This window comes from Myotis lucifugus, unplaced genomic scaffold, assembly GCF_000147115.1.
Source record: "Myotis lucifugus unplaced genomic scaffold, Myoluc2.0 scaffold_1, whole genome shotgun sequence".
NCBI lineage: Eukaryota > Metazoa > Chordata > Mammalia > Chiroptera > Vespertilionidae > Myotis > Myotis lucifugus.
Genome location: NW_005871049.1, coordinates 31,954,762 through 31,978,032, shown reverse-complemented (window position 1 = coordinate 31,978,032; position 23,271 = coordinate 31,954,762). Strand labels below are relative to the sequence as shown.

Genomic DNA, 23,271 nt, shown 5'->3' with positions numbered 1-23,271 from the left:
CAGGAACATTCTTCTCCTATAAATTTCTTGACCTTTGATTTGGAGTTCCCATAGTCCATATTCAGACATCACTTTAAAACTCAGCATATGCTGATCTTGAAAGAAGTTAGGGGAGAAATAATGGGCTAGTGAGAATTTTGTTGGCACATTTTTCTTAAAAATTGCAAAAGAAAATTATTTTTTAAAAAAGACAAATGTGTATAGTTTTCATTAATTATGATATGTGGGAAAGGAAGTTGAAGAAATATATCCATAATTAGGTGGCTACCAATTTTGAGAAGTTAGCATTTATGACATAATGAGTATTTCAGTGCCTCTCTCCATTTCACATGAAGTTGGAATTTCCCCTTCTTGCTTCAGGAGTAGAAACCCTGTGAGAATGTCTTAAACTAAAAGGCAGCCTTGTGGTTGTGGCATCATTTATGCACAAGTGAGAAGAGTGGAAACTCTCCGTAGATGTTGTGAGAAAATCCAGTTGTGTAACTATAAAATTATTCATCATAGTTGATGGGAAAATGCCAGCATGGACACTGCCAAGAAAAAACAATAATGTATATTCATTTAGTTCAAAACACCCTTAAACAAGGGGCCCTTTTCCTCCCAACTCCAGAAATACATGGTCAATGTTTTATTACTGGTAAAGAAACAAACAAAAAATAAGATTCAACAAAGCATATTGTTAAACATTTTTAGATAAAATTCATTTGTTGGGAGGTAAGGAAAAGAAAGGACATTTGATGTTTGCTACATATTTTCTCTTTTATTTTAATTATAGAAACATTCTGTGAAAGTTTTCCCTAACACACAAAGCTTAACAATTTGTCCATTGTTGCTTCTGTGAAACCCTGGTTTTGGAATTGGTGGCCTTGGTTCTTGGTATTTTGAAGGACTGCATTTCGAGCTGCCGGATTATAGTCCTCGAGGTTGGTTCCTTAGTGGCTGACATGTCTTTCACAATGCTGTAGAGTGTGATTAACTGAACTTTTCATAATTCGGTCTGTAAAATCTGACAAGCTGAACAAAGTACATTTATTTGTAGGCTATTTCCCCAGTGTCCAAAGTGACATGATGTCGTAAACAACTGCCATCAGATTCCACATAAGTGTGGCTTCTTAAGGCAAGTGCACAAGCATTCCTGTGGCCTCCCAGTATTGGGGAAATTCTAAATCGAGGAGCTATTCTCATCATTGAAGATGTTTCCTCAAGACAAAATTAAGACAAGGGCAAGCTCCCGTGCCAGGGAAGAGTGTTCGAAGTTTGGTATAAGCTGCAAGTGCCATGGGCAGATTAGAAGACCTCTGAGCTGTGGGATTCGTGAGAAGGGGAAGGTGGAGCTGGGAATGGATGCTGGGTTATGGCCATAGCTTATGTCTGATTGAGCTTTGTAGGACTCCCAACCCACCGACCCCCAAACCCCTGGCCATGTGCCCAGCACATAATAAATACTTTAAAATATACATATGAACTGAAGGGTGTGTGGTATAGTAGAGTCTTACCAAAAATGATTAATGTATTAGTGTTAATTTAATGCTTGATTTTCAAAAATAAATGTTCACAGAGAGGTTTAGGATAAACATGCTTTGATACAAACAACCTATAAATTACACATTATGTTTTCTGTATCTTAGTAACTTTTCAAAATGAAAAAGGAGGAGAGAGAATCGGGGGAGGGAGGAATGAGTTTGCTAACCGAAATTCTTGCATTCGAGTGACAATCTTTCTCGGTACATCTCAAGGTCTCTGAGGGAACTAGATGCAGCTTCAGAAAGGGTTACTTTGTTTCTAGCCCAAAGCTCCTACCGACATTATTAAAATAAACTAGAACAGCAAGCAGTATCCCCTTCTCTTTCTTCTTGCTAGCACAATGTGTTTGAAAGTATAACCCAAGGTGGTTGGCCTTTGTTTGAAAACCGCTCTTGAGTTATGCATTTTAATCAGTTTGATCTTTCCATGTGGTACATTCTCTTTAATTGTGGGGGTGGGGAAAATGCTGCAGTATACTTACTGCACATTTATTAGAACCTATCCTCCACTTTGTCTTGTCTCTCATTCCCTCCCAAGGTATTTAGTTGGGCATCTGCTCTGACCTACGCATCGGGGAGTCCCAGATGAGTGACCCCAGCTACAGTACCCGTAATATGCTCACTGCAGCGTCTGCCCAACGGGGCAACTCATACATTTTCACACTTGAGTCCTGCACAAGGACCCAGTGCTGAAAATCACTTATAATTCTTTCTGGTGGTAGAATGGCAATCAATAATGTCTTAAACAAAACCAAAAATAAGGTCTGTCTTTTAAGTGATACAATTTGAAGGATAAAATAAAAATCAACTTGAGAAGCATGATTTCAATAAAGGATGCTTGGTACATTATGTTGATAATTCCTGTTTATCAAGCCGAGCAATATGTAAAGGCTTTGTGGCCATTTGGCCCTGAATCATTATAATTGCCCTGGACTTGGTAAGGACTTGGCCAGAAAAACACAGCCGATAAAGGTGGCTAGATCCAGGATCCTGGCCCAGTCTATCTAAAACCTGAGGCCATGCTCTTCACAACCATTCTGTATCGAATAGTTCACATTTACAAACTCCCTGTTCAAAGGAAACCCTGCATTTGGCCAAGTAAAGGAAAACATTTACACAGTCATAGCAGGGTATCTGGCATGCCTGGTGCCTGTGCTATCTCCCTCAGCCACACGATTCCTGTGGGTGGAGTAATGTGCTGGCCTTCCTGGGGCAGGAAGGCACCCTAGTCTAGGCGGGAGTGTGGATGTCTAGAGCGCTAAGAAAACTCCTCTTTCTCAATGAACTAATCTATGGTCTAAAGCTAATTTATCACCCTCACCCCTAGTACCGCTTCACTTTTATTGTCTACAGGATTAGAATAATAATTTCTGCCTTTGGAGAGAGATTCATTCATTCAGCAATTCATTGAGCATTGAAAGTGTCAAGGACAACTTCAGACACTGCAGATACCAAAAAAAAATGAGGCAGATAGTATGGTCAGTGCGGTATTGGCATAAGGATAAACATAAATATTAGTGGAACAGAATAAAGAATTTATAAATAGACTCTTCTCTTTTTTTTACAAGAAGGCAACATAATCCATTGTAGAAAGGATAGTCTTTTTGCCCTAGCCGGTTTGGCTCAGTGGATAGAGCGTTGTCCTGCAGACCGAAGGGTCCTGGTTCGATTCCGGTCCAGGGCACATACCTCGGTTGCAGGCTCCTCCCCGGCCCAGGCCCTGGTTAGGGCGCGTGCAGGAGGCAACCAATCCATGTGTTTCTCTCACATAGATATTTCTCTCTATCATTTCCTCTGTCTTCCACTTGCTCTAAAAATCAATGGGAAAATATCCTTGGGTGAGGATTAACCAAAAAAGAAAAAAAAAAGAAAAGAAAGATAGTCTTTTTACTAACAGAGCTGAAACAACTGGATGTTCATTTGAGAGTGGGAGGGGGAATGAACCTCAATCCATACCTCATGCCATACACAAAAATAACTGGAATAGTCTGGCTGGTGTGGCTCAAGTTGAGCATCAAGCCATGAACCCAGGAGGTCACAGTTCGATTCACAGTCAGGGCACATGCCCCAGTTGTGGGCTTGATCCCCAGTAGGGAGCATGCAGGAAGCAGCCAATCAATGGTTCTCTCTCATTGACGTTTCTAGCTCCCTCTCTCTTCCTCTCTTTGAAATCAATAAAAAATATATTAAAATAATAATAATAATTAGAATGGATCAGTGTAAAAACTACAACTGGGAAGGGATACAGGATAATTTTGGGTAGTTATTGAAACGTCCTCCATTTTATTATAGTAGTTACATTGGTGTATAAATTTGTCAAAACCCATTAAAATGCACACCCAAAATGGGTATATACTTATTGTTTATAAGTTACACCACAGTAAAGTTGATTTTCAAAAATAAATCACATTCTTTGGAGTCATATTCATTGGAAGATCCCAATGAATGTCAGGTAAAATCCAAACTCTTCACTCTGTCCTGCAAAGCCCTAGGTGGACTGAGCTTGTCTACTTCCATGACCCATCTTGTCACTTGTTTGCTTTTTATGTTCCTTCTTCCTGGAATGCTCTTCTCCCAGGTCTAGGTGTGGCTGATTCCTAAAGCACCCCAGCTCAGGGGCTACCTCCTCAGTACAGTTCTCCTGAATTGCCTAACTCATCACTCAAGTGCATCATGGTGTGTTTTTCAAAGCATGCATCATTAGTTGAAATTATATTCACATGGCATTTATTTATTGTTTGCTTCCCCCCCACACACACGAGAATATAATCTCCACATAATAGGAAAGGTCTGTCTTCTCTACTCTTCTATTTATAGGACTAAAATAGTGTCTGCCTAATAGTGGGTGTTCAATAATTATTTTTTGAGTGAATAAAAAGGGTAAGGAATTCAGGTTCTATAATGCAGACAGTGCAAAGACATTGAAGGTTGCTAAGTAAAGAAATGGCACCATATAATTTGTGCTGTAGAATGGTTATAGGATTGGATTGGGAGCTGGGGAGAGATGGAAGGCAGATCCTGTAGAAGGCTACCACACCATTTCTGGTAAGAAGATAAGGAGGCCTGAACTAAGGCTCTCTCAGAGGAGACTGAAAGGATGGAACAATCCAAGCAACATTTAAGGGGTGGAATCAACAGCATGTAATTACTGACGTTCTGAGGGTATTGAGGGCAACAGTTGAATTCAGGACTAATACCCATGCATGCATGTGTGGATGGTGCCGCCTAAGCTGAAATAAGGAACCAGGCAATGTAGCATGTTCATCGGATGAGTTTGTTTGGGAATGTTAATTTTGAGTTACCTTCAGAACATTCTGGCAGGGATGTCCAATGGGCAATTAGTAACACCAGTCTGAAACCTAGAAAAAAGTCAGGTCTGAGAACATGGATTTGAGAGCTGTTAGGTTGGAGGTGATAATAAAGGCATGAGAATGGAACCTTAGGAAGAGATGTGGGTAAAATGAAAAGAGAGCCAGTGATGAAACACTGGGGGTTAACTAATTTTCAAGGATGAGGAAAAGAGGAACTGGTACAGAATAGTGAGAGCAGGCAGGGGGAGTAGAGTGCAGCAGCCATAGAGAGAGTTTGAATAAAAAAGAGTTAATAGTGGTGATCACCACAGAGATTTGGCAAGAGAAAGACTGAAAACTTGGCAATGAGGAGTGACTGGTGACTTCAGCAAGAGCTGTTTCAATAAAGTGCAGGCAAAATACAGAATTGGGTATTTAAAGTAATTGGCAGGGGAGGGCAAAATGCAGGATTTTTTTGGAAAAGAAAGTGGGAATTCATGCCTACAATTCTTAGTATGAGAAAGGTGCCTTTTGAGAACAGTAGGAATAACACTGGGCTAAGATGCTTGATTTGAAAGCTGAAGATGTCCATAGCATTGTGAAAAGCAGCTACTGAACCTACAAAGCCCTGATAACCAGAATGCCAGAAATCACCAGAGACCTGGCTGGGGTTGGAAATAGTTCCTTAATTTGGCAATAATGTGGTTGTATGATTCTCTCCAGTATATGCTGGCAGAGTCATGGCAACAGAGAACAAAGAGTAAAGATGTTTGGGATTGTGGTCTACATGATTGGGTCTAGACTGAGACAGAATTGGAACATGAAAGGGGGAGGAAAGAAGATAGAGACTGAGAGAAAATAGAAGGGCTAGAAAGTCCAGTAAGAGGAATAAGAGATCTGGAGGAATGGTAGGGTGCAGTTCAAGATAGTTATTTAAAACTTCAGAATTACTTGGAACTTCAGAATTTAGAATTTGGACAGATGAAAATTCTAGAGTGTGGCTGTATGATTAGTGGGTCAAACGGAGGATAGAGATGTAGGTGAAAGTTAGATCTTTGATCATGGAAGTACTGCCACCCATCATGTCACAACATACATACTGATGTTCACCAGCCTCTGGGAGGCAGATGAAGAAACTAGGGAATTCAGTGAGTGATCATGAGTCAATAGATAACAAAAATATGAAACAGAGTTGGATGCCATAAAGCTCAAAGGAACATGGGCAATTGCATGAAAGGGAAGGAGTATCCTGGAAGCCATAATGGGGACTTAGGAGAATGCCAGACTGATTCTGGTGGAGCCCTTCCCCATGCTGGCAGGGCTGTGTTCACTGGAAGAAAATTGGTTAAGGAACCACCGAGGTGAACAGTCAGGTCATCCACAATGAAGACAGGTGATGGGGTGGAAAGAGGCCTTGTCATGCTAAACGAAAGAAGCCTGAATCAGTTTTTGAACTTTCTGAAGTAATGTGATACATTTATAAGAAATATATATGTTTGTTCCTATTAATACCTACATATTTCAGTAGTAAAAAAGATATTTGTTACGATTCCTGTGAAAAAAATGTAACAACATTTGGAACATCTGAATTTGTGTATTGTTTAAACATTTTGTAGGTATTTTAGCTGGGTTTCTAACATTTTATAAATAATATTTTTAAAGTATGAATGCTAATATTTATGTGTGTGGTTTGTTTGTTTTAACAGGTTCTTAATCAAGAACCAGCTTTATGGATCCAAGTCAGGTTTGTCCCATGGCCTGCTCTGAACAGCGTGCTGTCTGATAGAAGATTCCATTGGCAAACCATCTCTGTTGCCTTACAGAGCAAACAAAGAAGATGGATCGATTGAAGAGCCATCTGCCTGTGTGCTTTCTACCTTCTGTGCCCTTTTTAATCCTAGTATCCACTCTAGCGACTGCAAAGAGTATGACTAACAGCACTTTAAATGGCACTGACATGGTCTTGGGCTTTATGCCCGTAATCATTGCCAGAACTGACCATATCATAGTCAAGGAAGGGAACAGTGCCTTGATTAATTGTAGTGTTAATGGCATCCCTGATCCACAGTTCAAGTGGTATAATTCCGTTGGCAAGCTGCTGAAAGAAGAAGAGGATGAGAAGGAGAGAGAAGGAGGTAGGCTTTAAAGTTGGGTCAAATGTCATAAAATATAAATACAGACTATGGAGCCAGCACCTTGAATGTGAGTTGTTCGTATTCGGGTCATTTAAAGACCTCATTTTCTCTTCTGAGGCAAAAGAGTGAAATATCTAGCCTTAAGGATTCAAAGCAGTAATGAATTCATTTTTTTCACTCTCTGACTTAGAAGACAAAGGACAAACATTAAAGCCTTTTAAAAGTCCTCTTGGCATTTTGTAATTGAATGAGTATAAAATATTATAGGGACAAATGTAAAAAGGATTTTCCCTTAAGTGTATATTCCATTTATAAGGGAGTTTTATTTTGTTTCGTGGAACTGGCTCAAATAAACAATATAGCAGTTGTTTACCATTAAATGTCAGTTTAATCCGTGGACTGTGGATTTGAAGACCACACTTCTTAAAGGAAGTCTCTGTGCAAGTTCACAGCCACCAACTGGAGATCAGTCTGGGCTCCTGGGGACCTGGCTGAAGTTTCTAGACTGTCTCTTGCAGCTGAGGCCAAGAGGGAGGAAGAATGCAATGGCAAGGAATAACATGTACTAATAGGAGAACACTTGGTTTTTAATAAATGAGTTTCTGACCAAAAAGTGTGAATCACCTCCCTAAACACTGAGCATACTTCAGGGAAATTTCCAGCCAGAGAAAGGATTGATTGGGTTATTGGGAATTAGGACATTTCTTGTTTTAGGTGTGAGAAGTAATTGAACACCCAAGCCTGATCCCATTGACCTGAGGGAGTTAGTGTCCTTTCCCAAGCATTTTCTTTGAGATCAAGTAGGGGGTTGGGGACCAGGGAGTAAAAGACCATTGTTCTGAAGTCACAGCTTATTCATTTCTGTCACCCTTTCCTTCACATTGTCCTTTCCTTCCCACAGGGCTTTAACCAATGAACAATCCCCATAAGAGTTTCTGCTCCAAGGAAACCTACATTTTTAATCTCTTTCCCTCATTTTATCTTAATTGCTCTGAAAAAAGAATAAAGGCTAATGCCTCATGTCTCATTAGGAGCTGAGTGAACATTTTCTTGCAATTGCATACTTCTGGTTCACAGCCCTGCTCCTAATGATGAAGGTGGCTCAAAGCCTAACACGGTTGTGCTCTAACTTCCATTGCTTTGGGTCAGCCATTCAAAGATGCACAGCGTAAATAATAAAATCTTATATGTTAGGTATTGTGTATATGTTTGCCTGTTTAACCTGGAAGAGTGGAACGCTTTCCCTACCAAGTAAAATTAAGGGACCACAGAATTTTTTAAATTAGAAGGGACCTTAGGACAATGTAATCCAAATCCCTCTTTTACTTAAAATTTCCCAAGGTCCTGCTGTCAGTAAGTGGCTATGACTAGAACCTTCACTACTGACAGTGGAAAGATGAGACAACCTCCCCCACTCCTCCCCCACCCCCAGCCCACATTTGGTTATCATTCCTATAGTTCCTTGCCCCCAGACTACAAGGCAAAAGGAAGTGACATCACACTTGTGAAGAAGGACAGTAACCATGGTAGCATATACACTCTCAAGTCCCTATAATTCATCAGATCTTTCTGCAGGGCTGGGCCACTTCAAGGAATATCCAGGTGACTGAATTGAGGGGAGCAAGGACTCCAACTGAATCTACCTTTCCCATGGACCTTGGAGCAAAGGTTATCCCTGGGTATTAAAGAGTTGGGACTGAGGCATTGAACCCTTAAGTCCTAGAGAGAAAGAAAATCGTGGAAACAGCCCATTCCTGGGGCCTTAATTTCAGTCGTGACATCTTGAGTGCTGTCCCCGAGTAGCTGTTCCTGCTTCCAAGAGATCATGCGATGTCTTAATTGAAAAGGTCTTTATTGCTATTTACTCCATCTTGGCAAGCTGACTCTGTACCCTGCCTTCATCATCTGTTTATTGGGAACTTGAACAATATGGAAGTTACATTTGGCTCTGTATTATTTTGTTTTATGGGTGCTCAGGTGGTCTACAGTAGCAGCCTGTCAGTGATCCCTGGGCCATGGCAACCGGTGGAGAGCCTTTGGCACAGAGAACTAACTGCTAGATCAGAACTCCGTAGCATCATCATGTTTGTAGCCAGCAGCCTTGCTGATAAATCAGCCAGCTATTTTGAATTCTCAGACGGAAGATGCACTGTAGATTTTTAAAAAGAACTCGTAAGACTAGTACTTGATGTTTTAGCTCAGCCTTTGCAATTACAATGCATAATTATAGTAATTTCAGAACATAAGTAATACGGGGCAATAGAAAACACTGTACCTAACAACCAAGTAGAACATAGGAAAGGGTAGAAATAGCCCTCTTCATCATAAAATATCAGAATTTTAGTCCTAGAATGACCTATTAGAGGACCAGTAGTCTTCAAATGGAGAAAATGCCTCTATTATAACACAGACATAGATTTTAATTTTCAGGCTGATAGGCTAGAAGTTTATGAGTAGTGTTTCATAACTCAACAAAGTGGTGCTTGAATAGAGAATGAAAAATGATGCTAATATCCTGGAACGTTGCCTAGATACAGAAGACTACTGTTAAAGCCAAACTCACAAAATGAACGTAATTTTCATTAACAGCCACTACCAATGATGAAGCCCCCATACCAAGTTCCCTGCACTATTTCTAATCTTTACAATAAGCATGACAGTGAGGTATTATTACTCCTCATGTTGACAAATGAGCAGCCAGGTGAATGGAGAGGAAATTACACCACAGTGCAGCCAAGCTGGTATTTGTTCTCCCTCTCTGTCCAGCCAGCAACTAGCTGCTCATCCGTCAGGTCTCAGTAGGCGAAAAATGTTGAAGAGCATCTAACCCAGCCTGAGCGAATGAGAGAAGCCCTCCTGGATGGAAGAGGCGTTGTAACCACCGCCATCACAGTTTGACAGTGTTAGGATGCGTGCTGTGACATGTATATACAGAAATGTATTCAAAATCATCTGGGGAGTTGCTCCAGGAGCACAAAGCATTCGCTTTGTGATTAGTCGGGAAAGGAGCAATTTCATTTCTTGTTTGTGCTGCAAAAGTGAGGTAGCGATTATTCATGCCGGCCCTGCCCTCCTAGAGAGAATGGGGCTATTTCCTGGTATTGGCAGAGGCGCTGCTTTTTTCCCTGGTGCTTGTCACTTCAGTTCCACGGGACCAGGAGAGGCCAGTGTGTAATCTATTTCTGGAGGAAGACTTTTTGTGTTTTTGGTGTGTTTTTTATCGTTCACTGAAGAACATGTTTGGGGTCAGAATTCAAATAGCATGAATAATCAACAAACAGCCGTGCAATGTGCTGGTTCCAATTTTCCGTTTGCTAGAGGTGAGTAGAAATATATAGTTGACCGAAAGTATTATGAAAAAGTCTTAGTTATTTCAGGTACATATTATTAGGTGCATTTCTGCTGTGGCTTGTTACCTTGACTTGAAAACATTTAAGTGCACATTAGCACCTTTATCAGATGCTAAATAACAAGCATTTCCAGAAAGTCTGCTGGTACAGACCTTTGTAAACATGTCTGGCTTGTTAGTGATGAAATTTAAAATCTTCCTTAAAGTTGGGTTTTAGACCTTTCTGCGGATTTGTTTTCCGTACTCTTGTAGCATTCTGTCACCAAAACTAATTAAGAATTATCTTTGGAAATAAACATGCACAGGGTAACTGAGCGGAACTATACTCAAAGTCCACACTCGTCACAGCTGCTACTCCAGCTCTGTGGTCATCATTATCAATTTTGCATTAAGCTTATATCACTGTGTTGTTTTTATCTCTCTGCTTTTCAGATTTTTCAAATAGACTATGAATTGCCTTTTAACTACTCTGCAAAGGACATCAGCAGGCTGTGCTAGCCAAGTTTCAACCCTGTAGACACAGTGTAGTGTATCACACCTCCCTACTTAATATCTATGGAAGGAGGTCAGTCCCCACAGCATTGAATGTAAATTGTCTTTGGACTCTTAAGATCAGCATGAAGTAGTGTGTTAACTTATGGAAATATTACATTGAATTCCTCTTTTAGTAGATTCAATATTTGAGATTTTAAAAAAATCAACTTATCAAAAGGCATTAATCAAAGTATATGGGATTACTGAATATGTTATTGGAAGTTCCCAAGAAGCACATGATAGTTTTTGTTTGAGCAAGTTCCTTAACTTTTCTTTTTCTTTTTGGTTAATCCTCACCTGAGGATATTTTTCCCATTGAATTTTTAGAGCAAAAGGGAGGGAGGGATGAGAGAGAGAGAGAGAGAGAGAGAGAGAGAGAGAGAGAGAGAGAGAGAGAAAATAAAAACATCAATGTGAGAGAGACACATTGATTGGTTGACTCCCGCACATGTCTGACCAAGGCTGAGGATAGAATCTGCAACAAAGGTATGTGCCCTTTACTGGGAATTGAACCCTCAACCCTTTGGTGTGTGGGCTGATGCTCTAACCATAGACCCACGCTGGCCAGGGCCCTTAACTTTTCTGAGCCACAGTTTTCCTATCTGTAAAATAGAGACAATTCCTTTTACTACCATGTGAGTATGTGAGTCTTAAATAAACTATTGTGTGTTCAATGCTTAATACAGTACCTGCCACATACCAAACTATCACTAAATGGCAACTGCTGTCATTGGAAATATTGTCCTATATCATCACAATCATAGATTCTAAGAGCTTAAATCTCTGGTTTGTAAAGAAAGGAAATCATTTTCCTGGTAATTTCTTATTCTCTACCTCAGTTTCTCAACCTTTTAAATAAAATTTAATAAACACACACATAAAAATTATATCCCTTCGATGTTAATTTGAAATTTCAAAAGAATATGACTGCCATGATAGCTAGTTTGGAATCTCTCCACCAGCAGAGGCGCCCTCCCCTAGCACATCACTTTGTACACACAGGGCCCATTGATACCCAAGAGGCTTCTGTCTGAAGAAGCAGTGTAAGTGGAAATTGCAAAGTATAATACACACAGGGTGACCTTTACATTTGCTGAACCCAGTTATTCCAGAGATGCTGTTAAACCCCCTACAATGCACAGGATAGACCCCTACAAAGAATTATCCAGTGCAAAATGTCAGTAGTACCCAAGTTGAGAAAGTCTGGTCTAACCCAAAGAAGCACGCTTCTCAGTTAACTAAAGAATCATTGTGAAGTGGATCTTCAGTTGTGTGGACCCATCATGTCTTTTGGCATAAAAGTGGTTTAATTTATGATACATTGATTCGTTTTCCAAACTGAGTCATATTAAGGGCCAACTTGGCAACAAACCACCATTTGTCTTTCTTCCCTTCCCTTCTTTTCTTTTCTTTTCTTTCCTTCTCCTCTCCTCTCCTCTCCTCTCCTCTCCTCTCCTCTCCTCTCCTCTCCTCTCCTCTCTTTTCTCTCCCCCCCCTCTTTCTCTTTGTGTTTCTTTAAATGAGTTGTTCTCCATTTGGGAATATGAGCCACAATGCTTTAGTCTTAGCCATGAAAAGACCCTTCCAGATCTACCTCAGATAAGGATGACAACTGAGATTCCCAAAATGTAATCCTTTTATATGAACCCAGTGTAGGGTGCTCCTGTCTTGGAAGGCCACCTATAGCTATTGTCAGAAATGACTCTTGCTAATCTGCATGGAATTACATGCTTGGCACTGGGTTGGGGTTTTTTGGGGGGGTTTTTTTGGTGCCCTTGACCAGAATCGGACCTGGGACCCTTCAGTCCGCAGGCTGACGATCCATCCACTGAGCCAAACCAGTCAGGGCTGTTTTAAAAATTAAGAATACCAGATCAAATTAGCTGAAGCATATGTTTCCTTTACCAGGAAATGAAAATATAGGTGCTGCCCCTAGCCACTTTGGCTCAGTGGATAGAGCGTCAGCCTGCAGACTGAACAGGCCTGGGTTCAATTTCCATCAAGGCCACATGCCCCAGTTGCGGGCTCGATCCCCAGTGTGGGCGTGCAGGAGGCAGCCTATCAATGATTCTCTCTCATCATTGATGTTTCTCTCTCTCCCTCTCTCTTCCTCTCTGAAATCAATAATATATATACATATATATTTATAAATAAAGAAAATATAGGTGCTTTTCAGATATTATTCATGCCTTTAAGCAGAGCAGAAGTGCAGGATCTGCCCAATCCTTCCACTCTCACCATCCTGAGCTGAAAGCTGAGCTAAACCTATGTTATCCTAGGCTACCATGGCTCCACATGATGGAGGAGCTGGATAGTTGGAGCTGCCGAGTAGTATTCTGAATAGGTTCCTTGGGAGGACTGGGGAGGGAGGGCACAAGAGCCCTTGCAGCTTGCAATGTTTATAACCTGACTATGCGGTAGCTTTAAGGAGCCGCCGTGTACTGCAGCAGCCCTGTAATAGGTGCAGCCACGCAGTGCTAAATTTGTTTTCAATTATGTTTAGTAAAAGGGCATGGATCCTTTTGCTACAGAAGCCCGTATTTCACATAGTGGAAAATAAGGGCCACATTTGTAGCCACAAACCCACAGTACATTTTGTTCTTACTTGAAGAGCATCAATGCAATGCGATACTCATTCAAGTGAATGTTGTGTTTCATTTATGTTTATTTAAACACTCACTGGAATTCTCACCATCTGAAAATTTTTATTTAAGTTGGTTTCAGGAAAATAACCTCCTTGTTTTGGCATACTGAACTCTTCCTTCTTGAATAGCATGAACACGAGGAGCTTAAGAGCCTGAGTATCTAAATGGAGTTGTGAACAGTTTTAATCTTCTTATACCACTCACCGGGGACATAGACAAACTGTACATCAGTTTGTTTACACATCCACAGACATCTCTAAGGCAAAAGAAATCCTTCTCTTCTAATACGTAATTTGAGGGAAATTCTAAGAGCTTAGCATTTGGGTATAATGTTAATTTTTAATACTCAGTGATCCGTAGGAAAAGCTGGGAAGATTTAGGATTTCCATAGACATGGTATTTGGAGAAAAGCGGCAATGACAGTGTCTTTGTTGATTGTGCTCTCACTTTCCTTAGGGTTCTTCAGTTCTAGAAAGTGTTGATGCAGCTTATCTCTGTACAGCAAGACCTGGGTCAGAAGTTGTTTGCATGAGTGACAGTTCTGATGTGGTACCGTATATTGGTTTTACGTTGGGTCACAATAACCCCTATACCATAGAACGTCTTGACGTTTACAGGTTTAACTGTAGTCATACGGTGCTGTTGATCCACTTCTCTGATTGCTAGACAGTCTTCCTGACACTGTCCTATTGACACGATGTTGTGCTGTCTTGAGTGACTTCCCCTCCATGTGTGCATGCATGCCCCAGGGTGGCATAGAGATGCCAGGGCACCCACCTTCCTGGATGGGACTGTGGTGATGGCTTCTCCCAGAGAGTGTTGGCAGGGGAGGAAAGCTCTAGAACTATGTCCCTCGAGAGAAAAACTTCTGGAAAGAAATATTTTTCATTACTTTGATTTTCTTGCATTCATTAATGTTTTCCCAGTCAATCTAGGCTTGCCTGAGTTGAAGAATTTCAAGTCTAAACGTGACTCATAGGTTACATTCACTTTAAATTTTGAGGATTCCTCCAAATCAACCTTCCAAAGGTTTTTAGCCACCCAACTCCCACCTGCAGTGTGGGGGAGTGTCCCTTTCTCTATTCTCTTGGAAACATAATGTATTCTCAATGCCCCCCCCCGGCACTCTGAAAAGTGAAAAAGTGATGTTATTTAAAATTAATCCCTTTAAATTTTAATTATAAATCATTGGTGGTTTTTTACACTTAGATACCACTTGCATTTCTTTTTTTCCCTGTGACTTATCCATTCACATCTTTTCCCCATTTTTTTTTCTTTTGGGTTGGCCCTTCTAGATTATAAAAATGGTTTGTCAGCTACAGAGCGCCCACTGATTTCCCTCTTTTACTCATGTGCTTCCCCCTCCCACCAAGCATCTCCCCCCACCCTCCCCCCAGGCCCGCTGTCCTTAAAAGTCCTTTCTCTTGACCCTCCCTGCCTGCACCACCCCAGCTGGTTCTGGTGAGTTCCTCAAGCCTCTCTAGGAAGCCTGTCCCCACTGTTCCCTTCCCCAGCCCCTGTCCTGTGCCAGGGAAAACCCAGTTATTTATTGGAGTCTGTGTCCCTCTTTGGCTTGGATGGTTTTTGCAGTCAAGCATCATCTTTGCATTTGCACAGTCTGGTGTGGAAGCTGGTATATAAACAATGTATTCAACAATCGTTACTGAATGCATGAACAAGATTAAAAAAAAAAAAGATCGCTGCCTTCTAAAGATGTCAGCTTTGTTGTGCAGCTTAGCGCACACCACAGCTCAGCTAAGAAATAACATCTGCTAGCTTTTCTCTTTGCAAAGAAGAGACTGTCCCCACAACACTTCTGTTCACGTGTGGGTGATTTTCACGTGTGATTCTAGTGCTTGGAGTTGCTTGGGGAAGACTGTGACAGGTTCTGTGCAAACTCTAGCCTGTCTGGCTCCTTTTTTCCAGTCTATTCCTGCTGCGTGTGACAGTGTTTTAGCCTGACCTTCAGATGACACTCAGAGGACCGGAGTGAAGAGGGGGGATGGAGGAAGGGTGTTTCAGAGGGGGAACTACAATTTGAGCAAAGCATTGGGGGGACGTGAACTACCACCAAGAAGGTTCGGGAATACATGTAATCTTTTACGTTCAGAAAGTAATGGTTCAACAGCTGCCTGTTTTATTTCCTCTGAAATCATTGCATATAGAACTGACTTAGCATCAGCTGCTGACATTTTAGATGTGTGTTGATGCTGAAGTGATGCAATGTAATGAAAATGCAGCACATCCCTTGGACATTCCCTCTCAGTTACAATTTAAAACACACGGGGACAGAACAGTGTATACCCGATTCATGTGTATAGCTCTGGGGTGTTATTATTTCTTTAAATTTCTGACAGCTTAAGTTGGGACCGTTCCAGAATAAGTCTTGGGACAAGGTCTCTATAGGTGAATGGCTCCGTGCAGCACAGAAAATGTTCTCAGGCTGATCCCAGCTGGGCAGGTACCCTGCGGCGATTCTGCATGAGCCTGGGCTCCAAGCTGACGTAGGAGGACCCCCCAAGGTGGTATTTGTGCCATCTTCATAGTTTCTAGGGGTCCTATGGTAGTAGAACAAGCAGAAATCTTTATCACTAGTCACAGGTCAACTGAGGCTGAAGCATAATTTAAGTCCTAATTCCTAGGAAGGAATCAATGTATCAGCCTTTATAAAAGAAGCCAGACAGACCTACATCATCTTTGAGGTTGAAATCTTAGCTCTTCTGACAGTATAGTCTTTAGAGAGGTAGGTGTGTGTGTGTGTGTGTGTGTGTGTGTGTGTGTGTGTGTGTGTTGGCTTCCAAAGACTTGCTTTGTGATCTGATAATAGAATGTTTAATCCAGGTCACACATTCATTAAAGCCTAAATGTAATAAACATCACATTAATCCATAAAATAAAGATGATGGTTGTTTCAAGAGGAATCTAGTAAAGGATACTAAAGAGATGTCTTGGTATCCTCGTCTTAGATTGGAAACAGGAAATTGCTGGCAGGTAGAGATGTGGTCCCAGTCATTTAACTAGGGTGTTGCAGCTCAGATTATAGGTAATAATCCAAGTGTTTTAGGATCATAACATAGATTCATTTTGTCATAGTTTATAGTTAAGCAAATATAGTCACTTCACAGATACATAGCCGGGCTTCAGAATTCAAGAACAAACTAAATTAATGATTGAATAAAGTATATAAAAGATGTTAGTCTAAAGACCCACTGCCCTGGACTAAGAAGCAGAATATGCTCCTAAGTAAATATCTGCTGAAAATCTGCTTTCCCCCAAAATGAGCCACAAATGTCACCTACTAAGGTTGTGTTTAGTTCCAAATTGCGCCTCTTTTCACAATGTGAAAAGAATCTTCTGAAATGTCTAAATTCTAATCTGCATTGAATTGCTCGGGTCCAGAATAGAGAAATACATGTCAATACACAATTACAAATATGCTTGAAAAGAACTATGAAATTTACGCTCAGAAACATCTTTAAATACCAGAAAGCATTGTCATGTTGTAAACAAAAAATATTGTTGCATTTCATTTGTCTGTAACAAAGTACAATATGACTAAAACTATTATGTAGGTGCCAGGAGAAGGTTGTTTATATTACCACTAGAGGCCCAGTGCACAGATTCATGCACTGGTGGTGTCCCTCAGACTGGCCTGTGCCCTCTCACAATCTGGGACCGCTCGGAGGATGTAGCATTGCGGGAAGCGGCAGGCAGCCTGGGAGGAGCCCGAGAGCACATGGCTCCTGCTCATCCCGGCCCTGCTGTGCCTGCCGCCACCACTTGATAGCGCTGCTGAGGAGGCAGGAGAGGATTGCGCCGCTGCAGCTGTGCTTGTCAGCCATGAGCCCGGCTTCTGGCTGAGCAGCGCTCCCACTGTGGGAGCGCACTAACCACAAGGGGGCAGCTCCTGCAGTGAGCGCCTGCCCCCAGGTGGTAAGTGCGCATCATGGCAACTGGTTGGCTGCTCGTTCGGTCGCTTAGGCTTTTATATATATAGATTAGCTGCCTGCCTTCCTAGCTTAGTGTTCTTTTCTGCTTTTGTTCTTCTGCACCCAGATTCAGACGACTCTGTCTTTATATTTACAGATTAATTCCTCCATAAAAGGAGTGGCACTGGGGAGGTTAGGAGATGAATAAATTGATTCTAATCATTCCCCAAACAAATAACCTCACCTCCTCACCCTCTTCCCTGTTGTATTTTCTTAAAAATAAAGGAAGGTAAATGTATCACCTGTAATTCCTGGAGCCCAAGCTTTCAATCAACTAGAGTTTTGTTTTGTTTTTGGTTTTGTTTTTGGTTTTGTTTTTGTTTGTTTTTGTGTCCCCTAGGCCTGTTGTAGTCTACTCTTATGAAACAAGCAAATTGTAAGAAAATTATAATTTCCCTTGCCTCCTATTGTTATACATTTGGATAAATCTGCAGTAAAAGTATCAAAATTCAGGTTCAGGGAATGAAAGGGGTGGAAGGCTTGCCCCTGCCCCATGTGAATGAGAGAAAATTTCAAAGACCGGGTGCTAGGCTTGTTTATTCTTGCACATTCACAGAGACTGAACATTTCGCTAGATTTTCCAAACCAGTGTTTTCTACTCTTGGGATAAATATACTGGCTGAATTGTTGCAAAAGGGTTAGTCAGGGACACCAGGAACTGCTCTTCACAGATGTTCTTTCAGAAAGCAAAGTAATATGACAGCATCCACTAAGAGCATCCTGCCAGATTCCCCAGGGCTAGCAAGTCAGGGACTGCGGCCCCCAGGAGGCACCTCACCGCTCCTGTCAGCTTCCTTCAGAATGTTCCTTGGACTGCAGTCACCATGTGGTAGCAGAACGACGGTGGAATATAGAAGGCCCTCTGTTGCCTTGTTCCTCAGTCCCTGGTCATGTATGTGCTCACTAGTATTAAAAAGGAGCATTTTGCTTGTTGCTTTTGGGAAATATCAGACTCTTAATTAGAATTAAAAGTCACTGCCAGGAGGGAAGAAACAAGTAAAAAGACTAGGCAATAATAGGTACTTAAGAGGAAACTACATGTTAAATGATCCAGTCTCTCAGGAGAGGTCCTCTAGCTGGCTTGGGGAACTGGAGTGCTTTTATGGAGAAGTATCTGCCTGCTCTGTTCCTTAGACCTCCCCCGAGGCCTAACCTGGACCCTCCCTTCTCTATAGGGCAGTGTAGATAGGTAGAGATGGGATTACAGAAAGGCTCAGATCCAAGACCCACAAGCCAAACCTAGTATCATGTTGTCCAGGGGTCCTCTGACCTATGGATATACAGGCAGACTAAGAATTAACCCAACTAAAGAGTTTTGCCCGACTCAGAACCTCATTCACAAGGCAACACTATGTCCTTTCCAGGCCAGAGAGGGAAGTATTTCTGTTATCAACATGCATTCTCTATCATGTGAGACTTATTTTCAATTTGATGAGTCTATCATTTATTTGAAAGACTAAAACAAAATGATACTAATTCATACTCAGCCTCCAAATCTTCACATTGTTAGCTAATAACTTTAAGTAGTATGGATAATTCATTATAGATTCTTAAAATTAATGACATAATCATGTTTTAATCAATGGAGGTCACACAAGGACAACTTCAATGTCAAATATGAGCAACCCAGGTAAATAATATAACTTAATTTGATTTACTCCAGATTTTATGTTGGTCCTAAACTACTTGATATTCTGAGAAGCATTAAACTCCCCAGTGTTCAACAGAGTCATGCTCACAGGCAGGTTAGAAAATCGGATGCTACAGTGAAGGAATTCTCTAGTAAGAGCACAGTATTTTCCAGATTGTTTATTTTTCTTGTTTTTCACTAGGATATGGAATTACACAGTATGCTTTGGTGGTTTAAGTACAGCCTCTTGAACCCGAGTTCATCATCTAGCTCTACTTTCAAACTGGTGATCTTGGGAACATGGTTTAATCTAATTGTGCCTCCATTTTGTCATCCTATAAAGTATTAGTACCCATCCCACAGAGTTGTTGTGAAGATTAAATGAGTGTATACACGTCAATGTCTGGCACACAATAAAGGTTCACTGTTGCTATCATCAATAGATGGTATTTCTAGTAACGTGCAAGCTTGTAGCCACTTCAGTGGGAACCGTATGACCTTTTTTTGAATGTTCTCTCCCTTCCAACAGGAAAATGGCAGATGCACGAGGGCGGCCTCCTGAACATCACCAAGGTGTCTTTTTCAGACCGAGGGAAATACACATGTGTTGCCTCTAATGCCTATGGCATTGTGAACAACACGGTGACCCTGCGCGTCATCTTCACCTCGGGAGACATGGGTGTCTACTACATGGTGGTCTGCCTCGTGGCCTTCACCATCGTCATGGTCCTCAACATCACCCGCCTGTGTATGATGAGCAGCCACCTGAAGAAGACAGAGAAGGCCATCAACGAGTTCTTTAGGACAGAAGGCGCGGAGAAGCTGCAGAAGGCATTCGAGATCGCCAAGCGGATCCCCATCATCACCTCAGCCAAAACTCTAGAGCTTGCCAAAGTCACCCAATTCAAAACCATGGAGTTTGCCCGCTACATTGAAGAGCTGGCCAGGAGCGTGCCTCTGCCTCCTCTCATTATGAACTGCAGAACCATCATGGAGGAAATCATGGAGGTGGTCAGGCTGGAGGAGCAGGGGCAGAATTTTGTGCAGCACACGCCAGAAGGCCAAGAGGCCATGGACAGGGATGAGGTGTACATGATCCGAAACTCTCTGAAGCGAAGTGACTCCCCCACCGCTGACTCAGACGCTTCATCGCTGCATGAACAGCCTCAGCAGATTGCCATCAAGGTGTCCGTACATCCACAATCCAAAAAAGATCATGTGGATGACCAAGAGGGTGTACAGTTTGAAGATGTCAAAGATGAAGAGGACACAGAACTGTCAGCTGAACAATCCCCAGAAACTGTAGAGCCTTCTACAGATGAAACATCCACAGAGCTAACGCCTGAAGAGCCCACGCCTGTTGAGCCCATGGATGTTGAGCCCACGCCTGTCGAGCCCACGCCTGTTGAGGTATCAGATAGAGTCCCACCGCCTGCTCACCTGGAAACTACAGAACTGGCAGTGGCACATGAAAGAAACACCTGCATTATTTATGAAAGCCATGTCTAATATCAACTCTGAAAAGCTATGCATATTAAGAAAATCAGGGGCTGCTCCCGTAGTCCAGATGTAGTACGCACTTGCCGCTAAGCCTTACAAGGAGACTCTCATCCCCTAGGTAGGAGTGATGCTATTGTAGAAGGGGAAACACCTGTGTGCAGTCCTTGTGACTGGACCTTCCCCAGGAGAAAAGGATGCAGGAAACATCAGGGTGCAGGATTGATGCTATTGTCCAAGGGATACAAGTTTTAGAGACGATTCTCTGCCAAATACCTTCACTGGTGATGCCCTTTTGGCAAAGAGTACACTACTGTAAGATAAATTTTGAGTTCAAGAGCCCTGTCCATGCACACTGCATTGCTTTTCTTTCTAAAAAAATTACAGGTCTCCTACAAAAGTAAATGCACATATATGGGTTGGTTGCACTTTCTTCTGTCTTTGTTCCTTTCACTGTTCCTTGATAATGGAGTAGTTGTTGTTATATTAATACTAATTGCTCTTTCTGATTTGGTCTTCTTTGTCCTTGCTTTCCCCTAGAACATTTACCTCAGAGGCGTTGGTATCAGTCACCAGTACCAGGGCTGATATCTACAAGTCATTTATAATGTTCCAGAGTAGTCACTAGACCCCTTGTTTTTATTATTTCCAAGGCCTATTTTCATACCTTGATTTTTACTTGTTTCCAATGAAGCTGCTGTAAGTGAAACTGAGAAAAACTTTGCCCAGGAACAGCACTTTAATAGCCAAATGAAAACGTGTTTACCTGTCCAATTCTGAGAGCCTTTGTGTGAGCTCAACTGAAGTGTGGTGGTGGTGGTGGTAGATTATAAAAGGTTGAGTATAGTCATAATAACCATGAAAAATGCTGTTTTTACATTTAAGTAACATCATCCTCCAAACAAAAACTGATCTTTATCTGGAAAATTTATTGCTTCCTAGGTCAGAGGCATTTGATGAATCCCTGTAAGGTTGTATAATATTAGCTACCCAGAAGGACTTGCAGGGAAGGATATCCTATATAATAAAGAGCTAATATACTAATTAGACCAAACAGCAGAACGACCATCCGGACGACCTCCGGACAACCGTCTGGACGACCTTCCAGACGAAGCTGGGGCTGCGAGGGCCGAGGCAGCCAGTGCTGTGAGGGCCGAGCCCCTTGCATGAATTTCATGCATAGGGCCTCTAGTATTATAATAGTATAGGAAACTGTACCATCAAATTTCATGCCAAAAGTATTACATTAATTTTTAATCTCACAGGAAAGCAGTTATATGCAAGGCAGAATGATGTCATAGACAAAGGACAAAACTAGTCATCCAAAGGCCAACACCTTACCTGACTGTGCCAATAACCAGCTGCCTGGCTTTGGGCAAGTCTGGGTTTCAGTTTCCTTATCTGTCAGAGGCGGAAGACTTGGTGAGTTCTGAGCACCATTTAAATAGTCTCATTCTCTCACAGAACCAAACCAATACTATTATCCTTGTTCTTTTTCACAGTTACTTTAATGATTTTCATTTGTATCTCTAACGTTGTTTATGCTGCATTACTTACTCAAATGAGTAAGTATGATTTTCAAAAATCAGAGCATTTTAAGTAAATTGTGGATCTTTTCCCTCCCCCACCCCCCAAATTAATCATGTGACCACTTCTACAGTTTAGATTTAATCATGATGAGAACAAGTGGTGTTATTTCATTTTTATTTAAGAGCAGGGAGACACTAACCTTAAAGCAGTTATAAGGGTCATGGCTGATGGGGTCATGACATCAGAGATTAGTAACATGGACCACGTTGGTAATGAGAGAGCAGATGCAGATGTTTAGTCCTTAATCTATCACTCTCTGGATAAGTGACCTTGGACAGTTCCCTTCTCCATTCTGGGGTTTAATCTTTTTACTTACAAAGTATAGGGGTTGTTGTGCTCACAAAATCCCTTCTCGCTCATACATTTAAAGTTTTATGGAAAGTTTGTAATCTCTCATGGTGGCCCCCATAGCAAGAGACATGCAATATTAGGAGCAAAAATGGGTACATGAGATTGGATGCTTTTGCTGTCCAAACTTTACAGCAAATGTCTCTAGCTCTGTAGCTGAGGATAGTGGGCATGGCTTTAGGAATGGCTTTGACAGTTTTTTTACTCATAGATACCTGATGTTGAAGGCAAACTCACAAGATGTGGAGTTTGATCAGACATCTCTTAGTCAGGAATGAACTGTTGGCATCTTGGGTGGTCACATAAAGAAATTAGTAGTGAGCAAACAAGAGAAACCATGACTTCTGATTGGGCTCTCCTGACTGGGATTTTCTGTATTTGGGTGCAGAAAAGTTGTATCTCCAACTCTCACTTGTTATAGAGGTCAACAAATTCGTACCAGGGATCTGTATGCCCAAAACAATAGAGACTTAAGCTCACTTTGGGGTATTGGGAGAACTGTTTCTCAATGTATTCAGTTTTCATTCCACCCAAACCCATGTGCATATTTCCACATGAAAATTACAGGAGAAGACATCTATTTCATCTAGACATTGATTCAGGGTAAAACGTTTAAAATGGGCAAATTTTTTACGAAGTAGGAGCAGAAATGTGTGACCAAAGAATGTTTCCATTTTGCTTTTAGCTTCTTTAGACTGAGGAGATTATATAGATTTTCAAAATGTTCTCCCTCTTTAAAGC

At 41.5% G+C, this 23,271-nt stretch overlaps 1 protein-coding gene across 3 annotated transcripts in view; it reads left to right on the top strand.

Moving 5' to 3' along the window:
- The window catches only part of MFAP3L (microfibril associated protein 3 like), a 39,422-nt gene extending 18,321 nt beyond the window's left edge, over positions 1-21,101 (top strand). For 2 of the 3 annotated variants that reach the window (XM_006081891.3, XM_023755609.1), the window contains 2 exons: positions 6,520-6,948; positions 19,625-21,101. In XM_006081891.3, the coding sequence (XP_006081953.1) occupies positions 6,651-6,948; positions 19,625-20,604 (1,278 nt within the window). In that variant the 5' untranslated portion in view covers positions 6,520-6,650 and the 3' untranslated portion in view covers positions 20,605-21,101. Of the gene's footprint in view, positions 1-6,519; positions 6,949-8,721; positions 8,796-19,624 lie in introns of those variants that run through there. The other variant, XM_023755612.1, reaches the window with a different exon arrangement.
- The last annotated feature ends 2,170 nt before the right edge of the window (positions 21,102-23,271 follow it).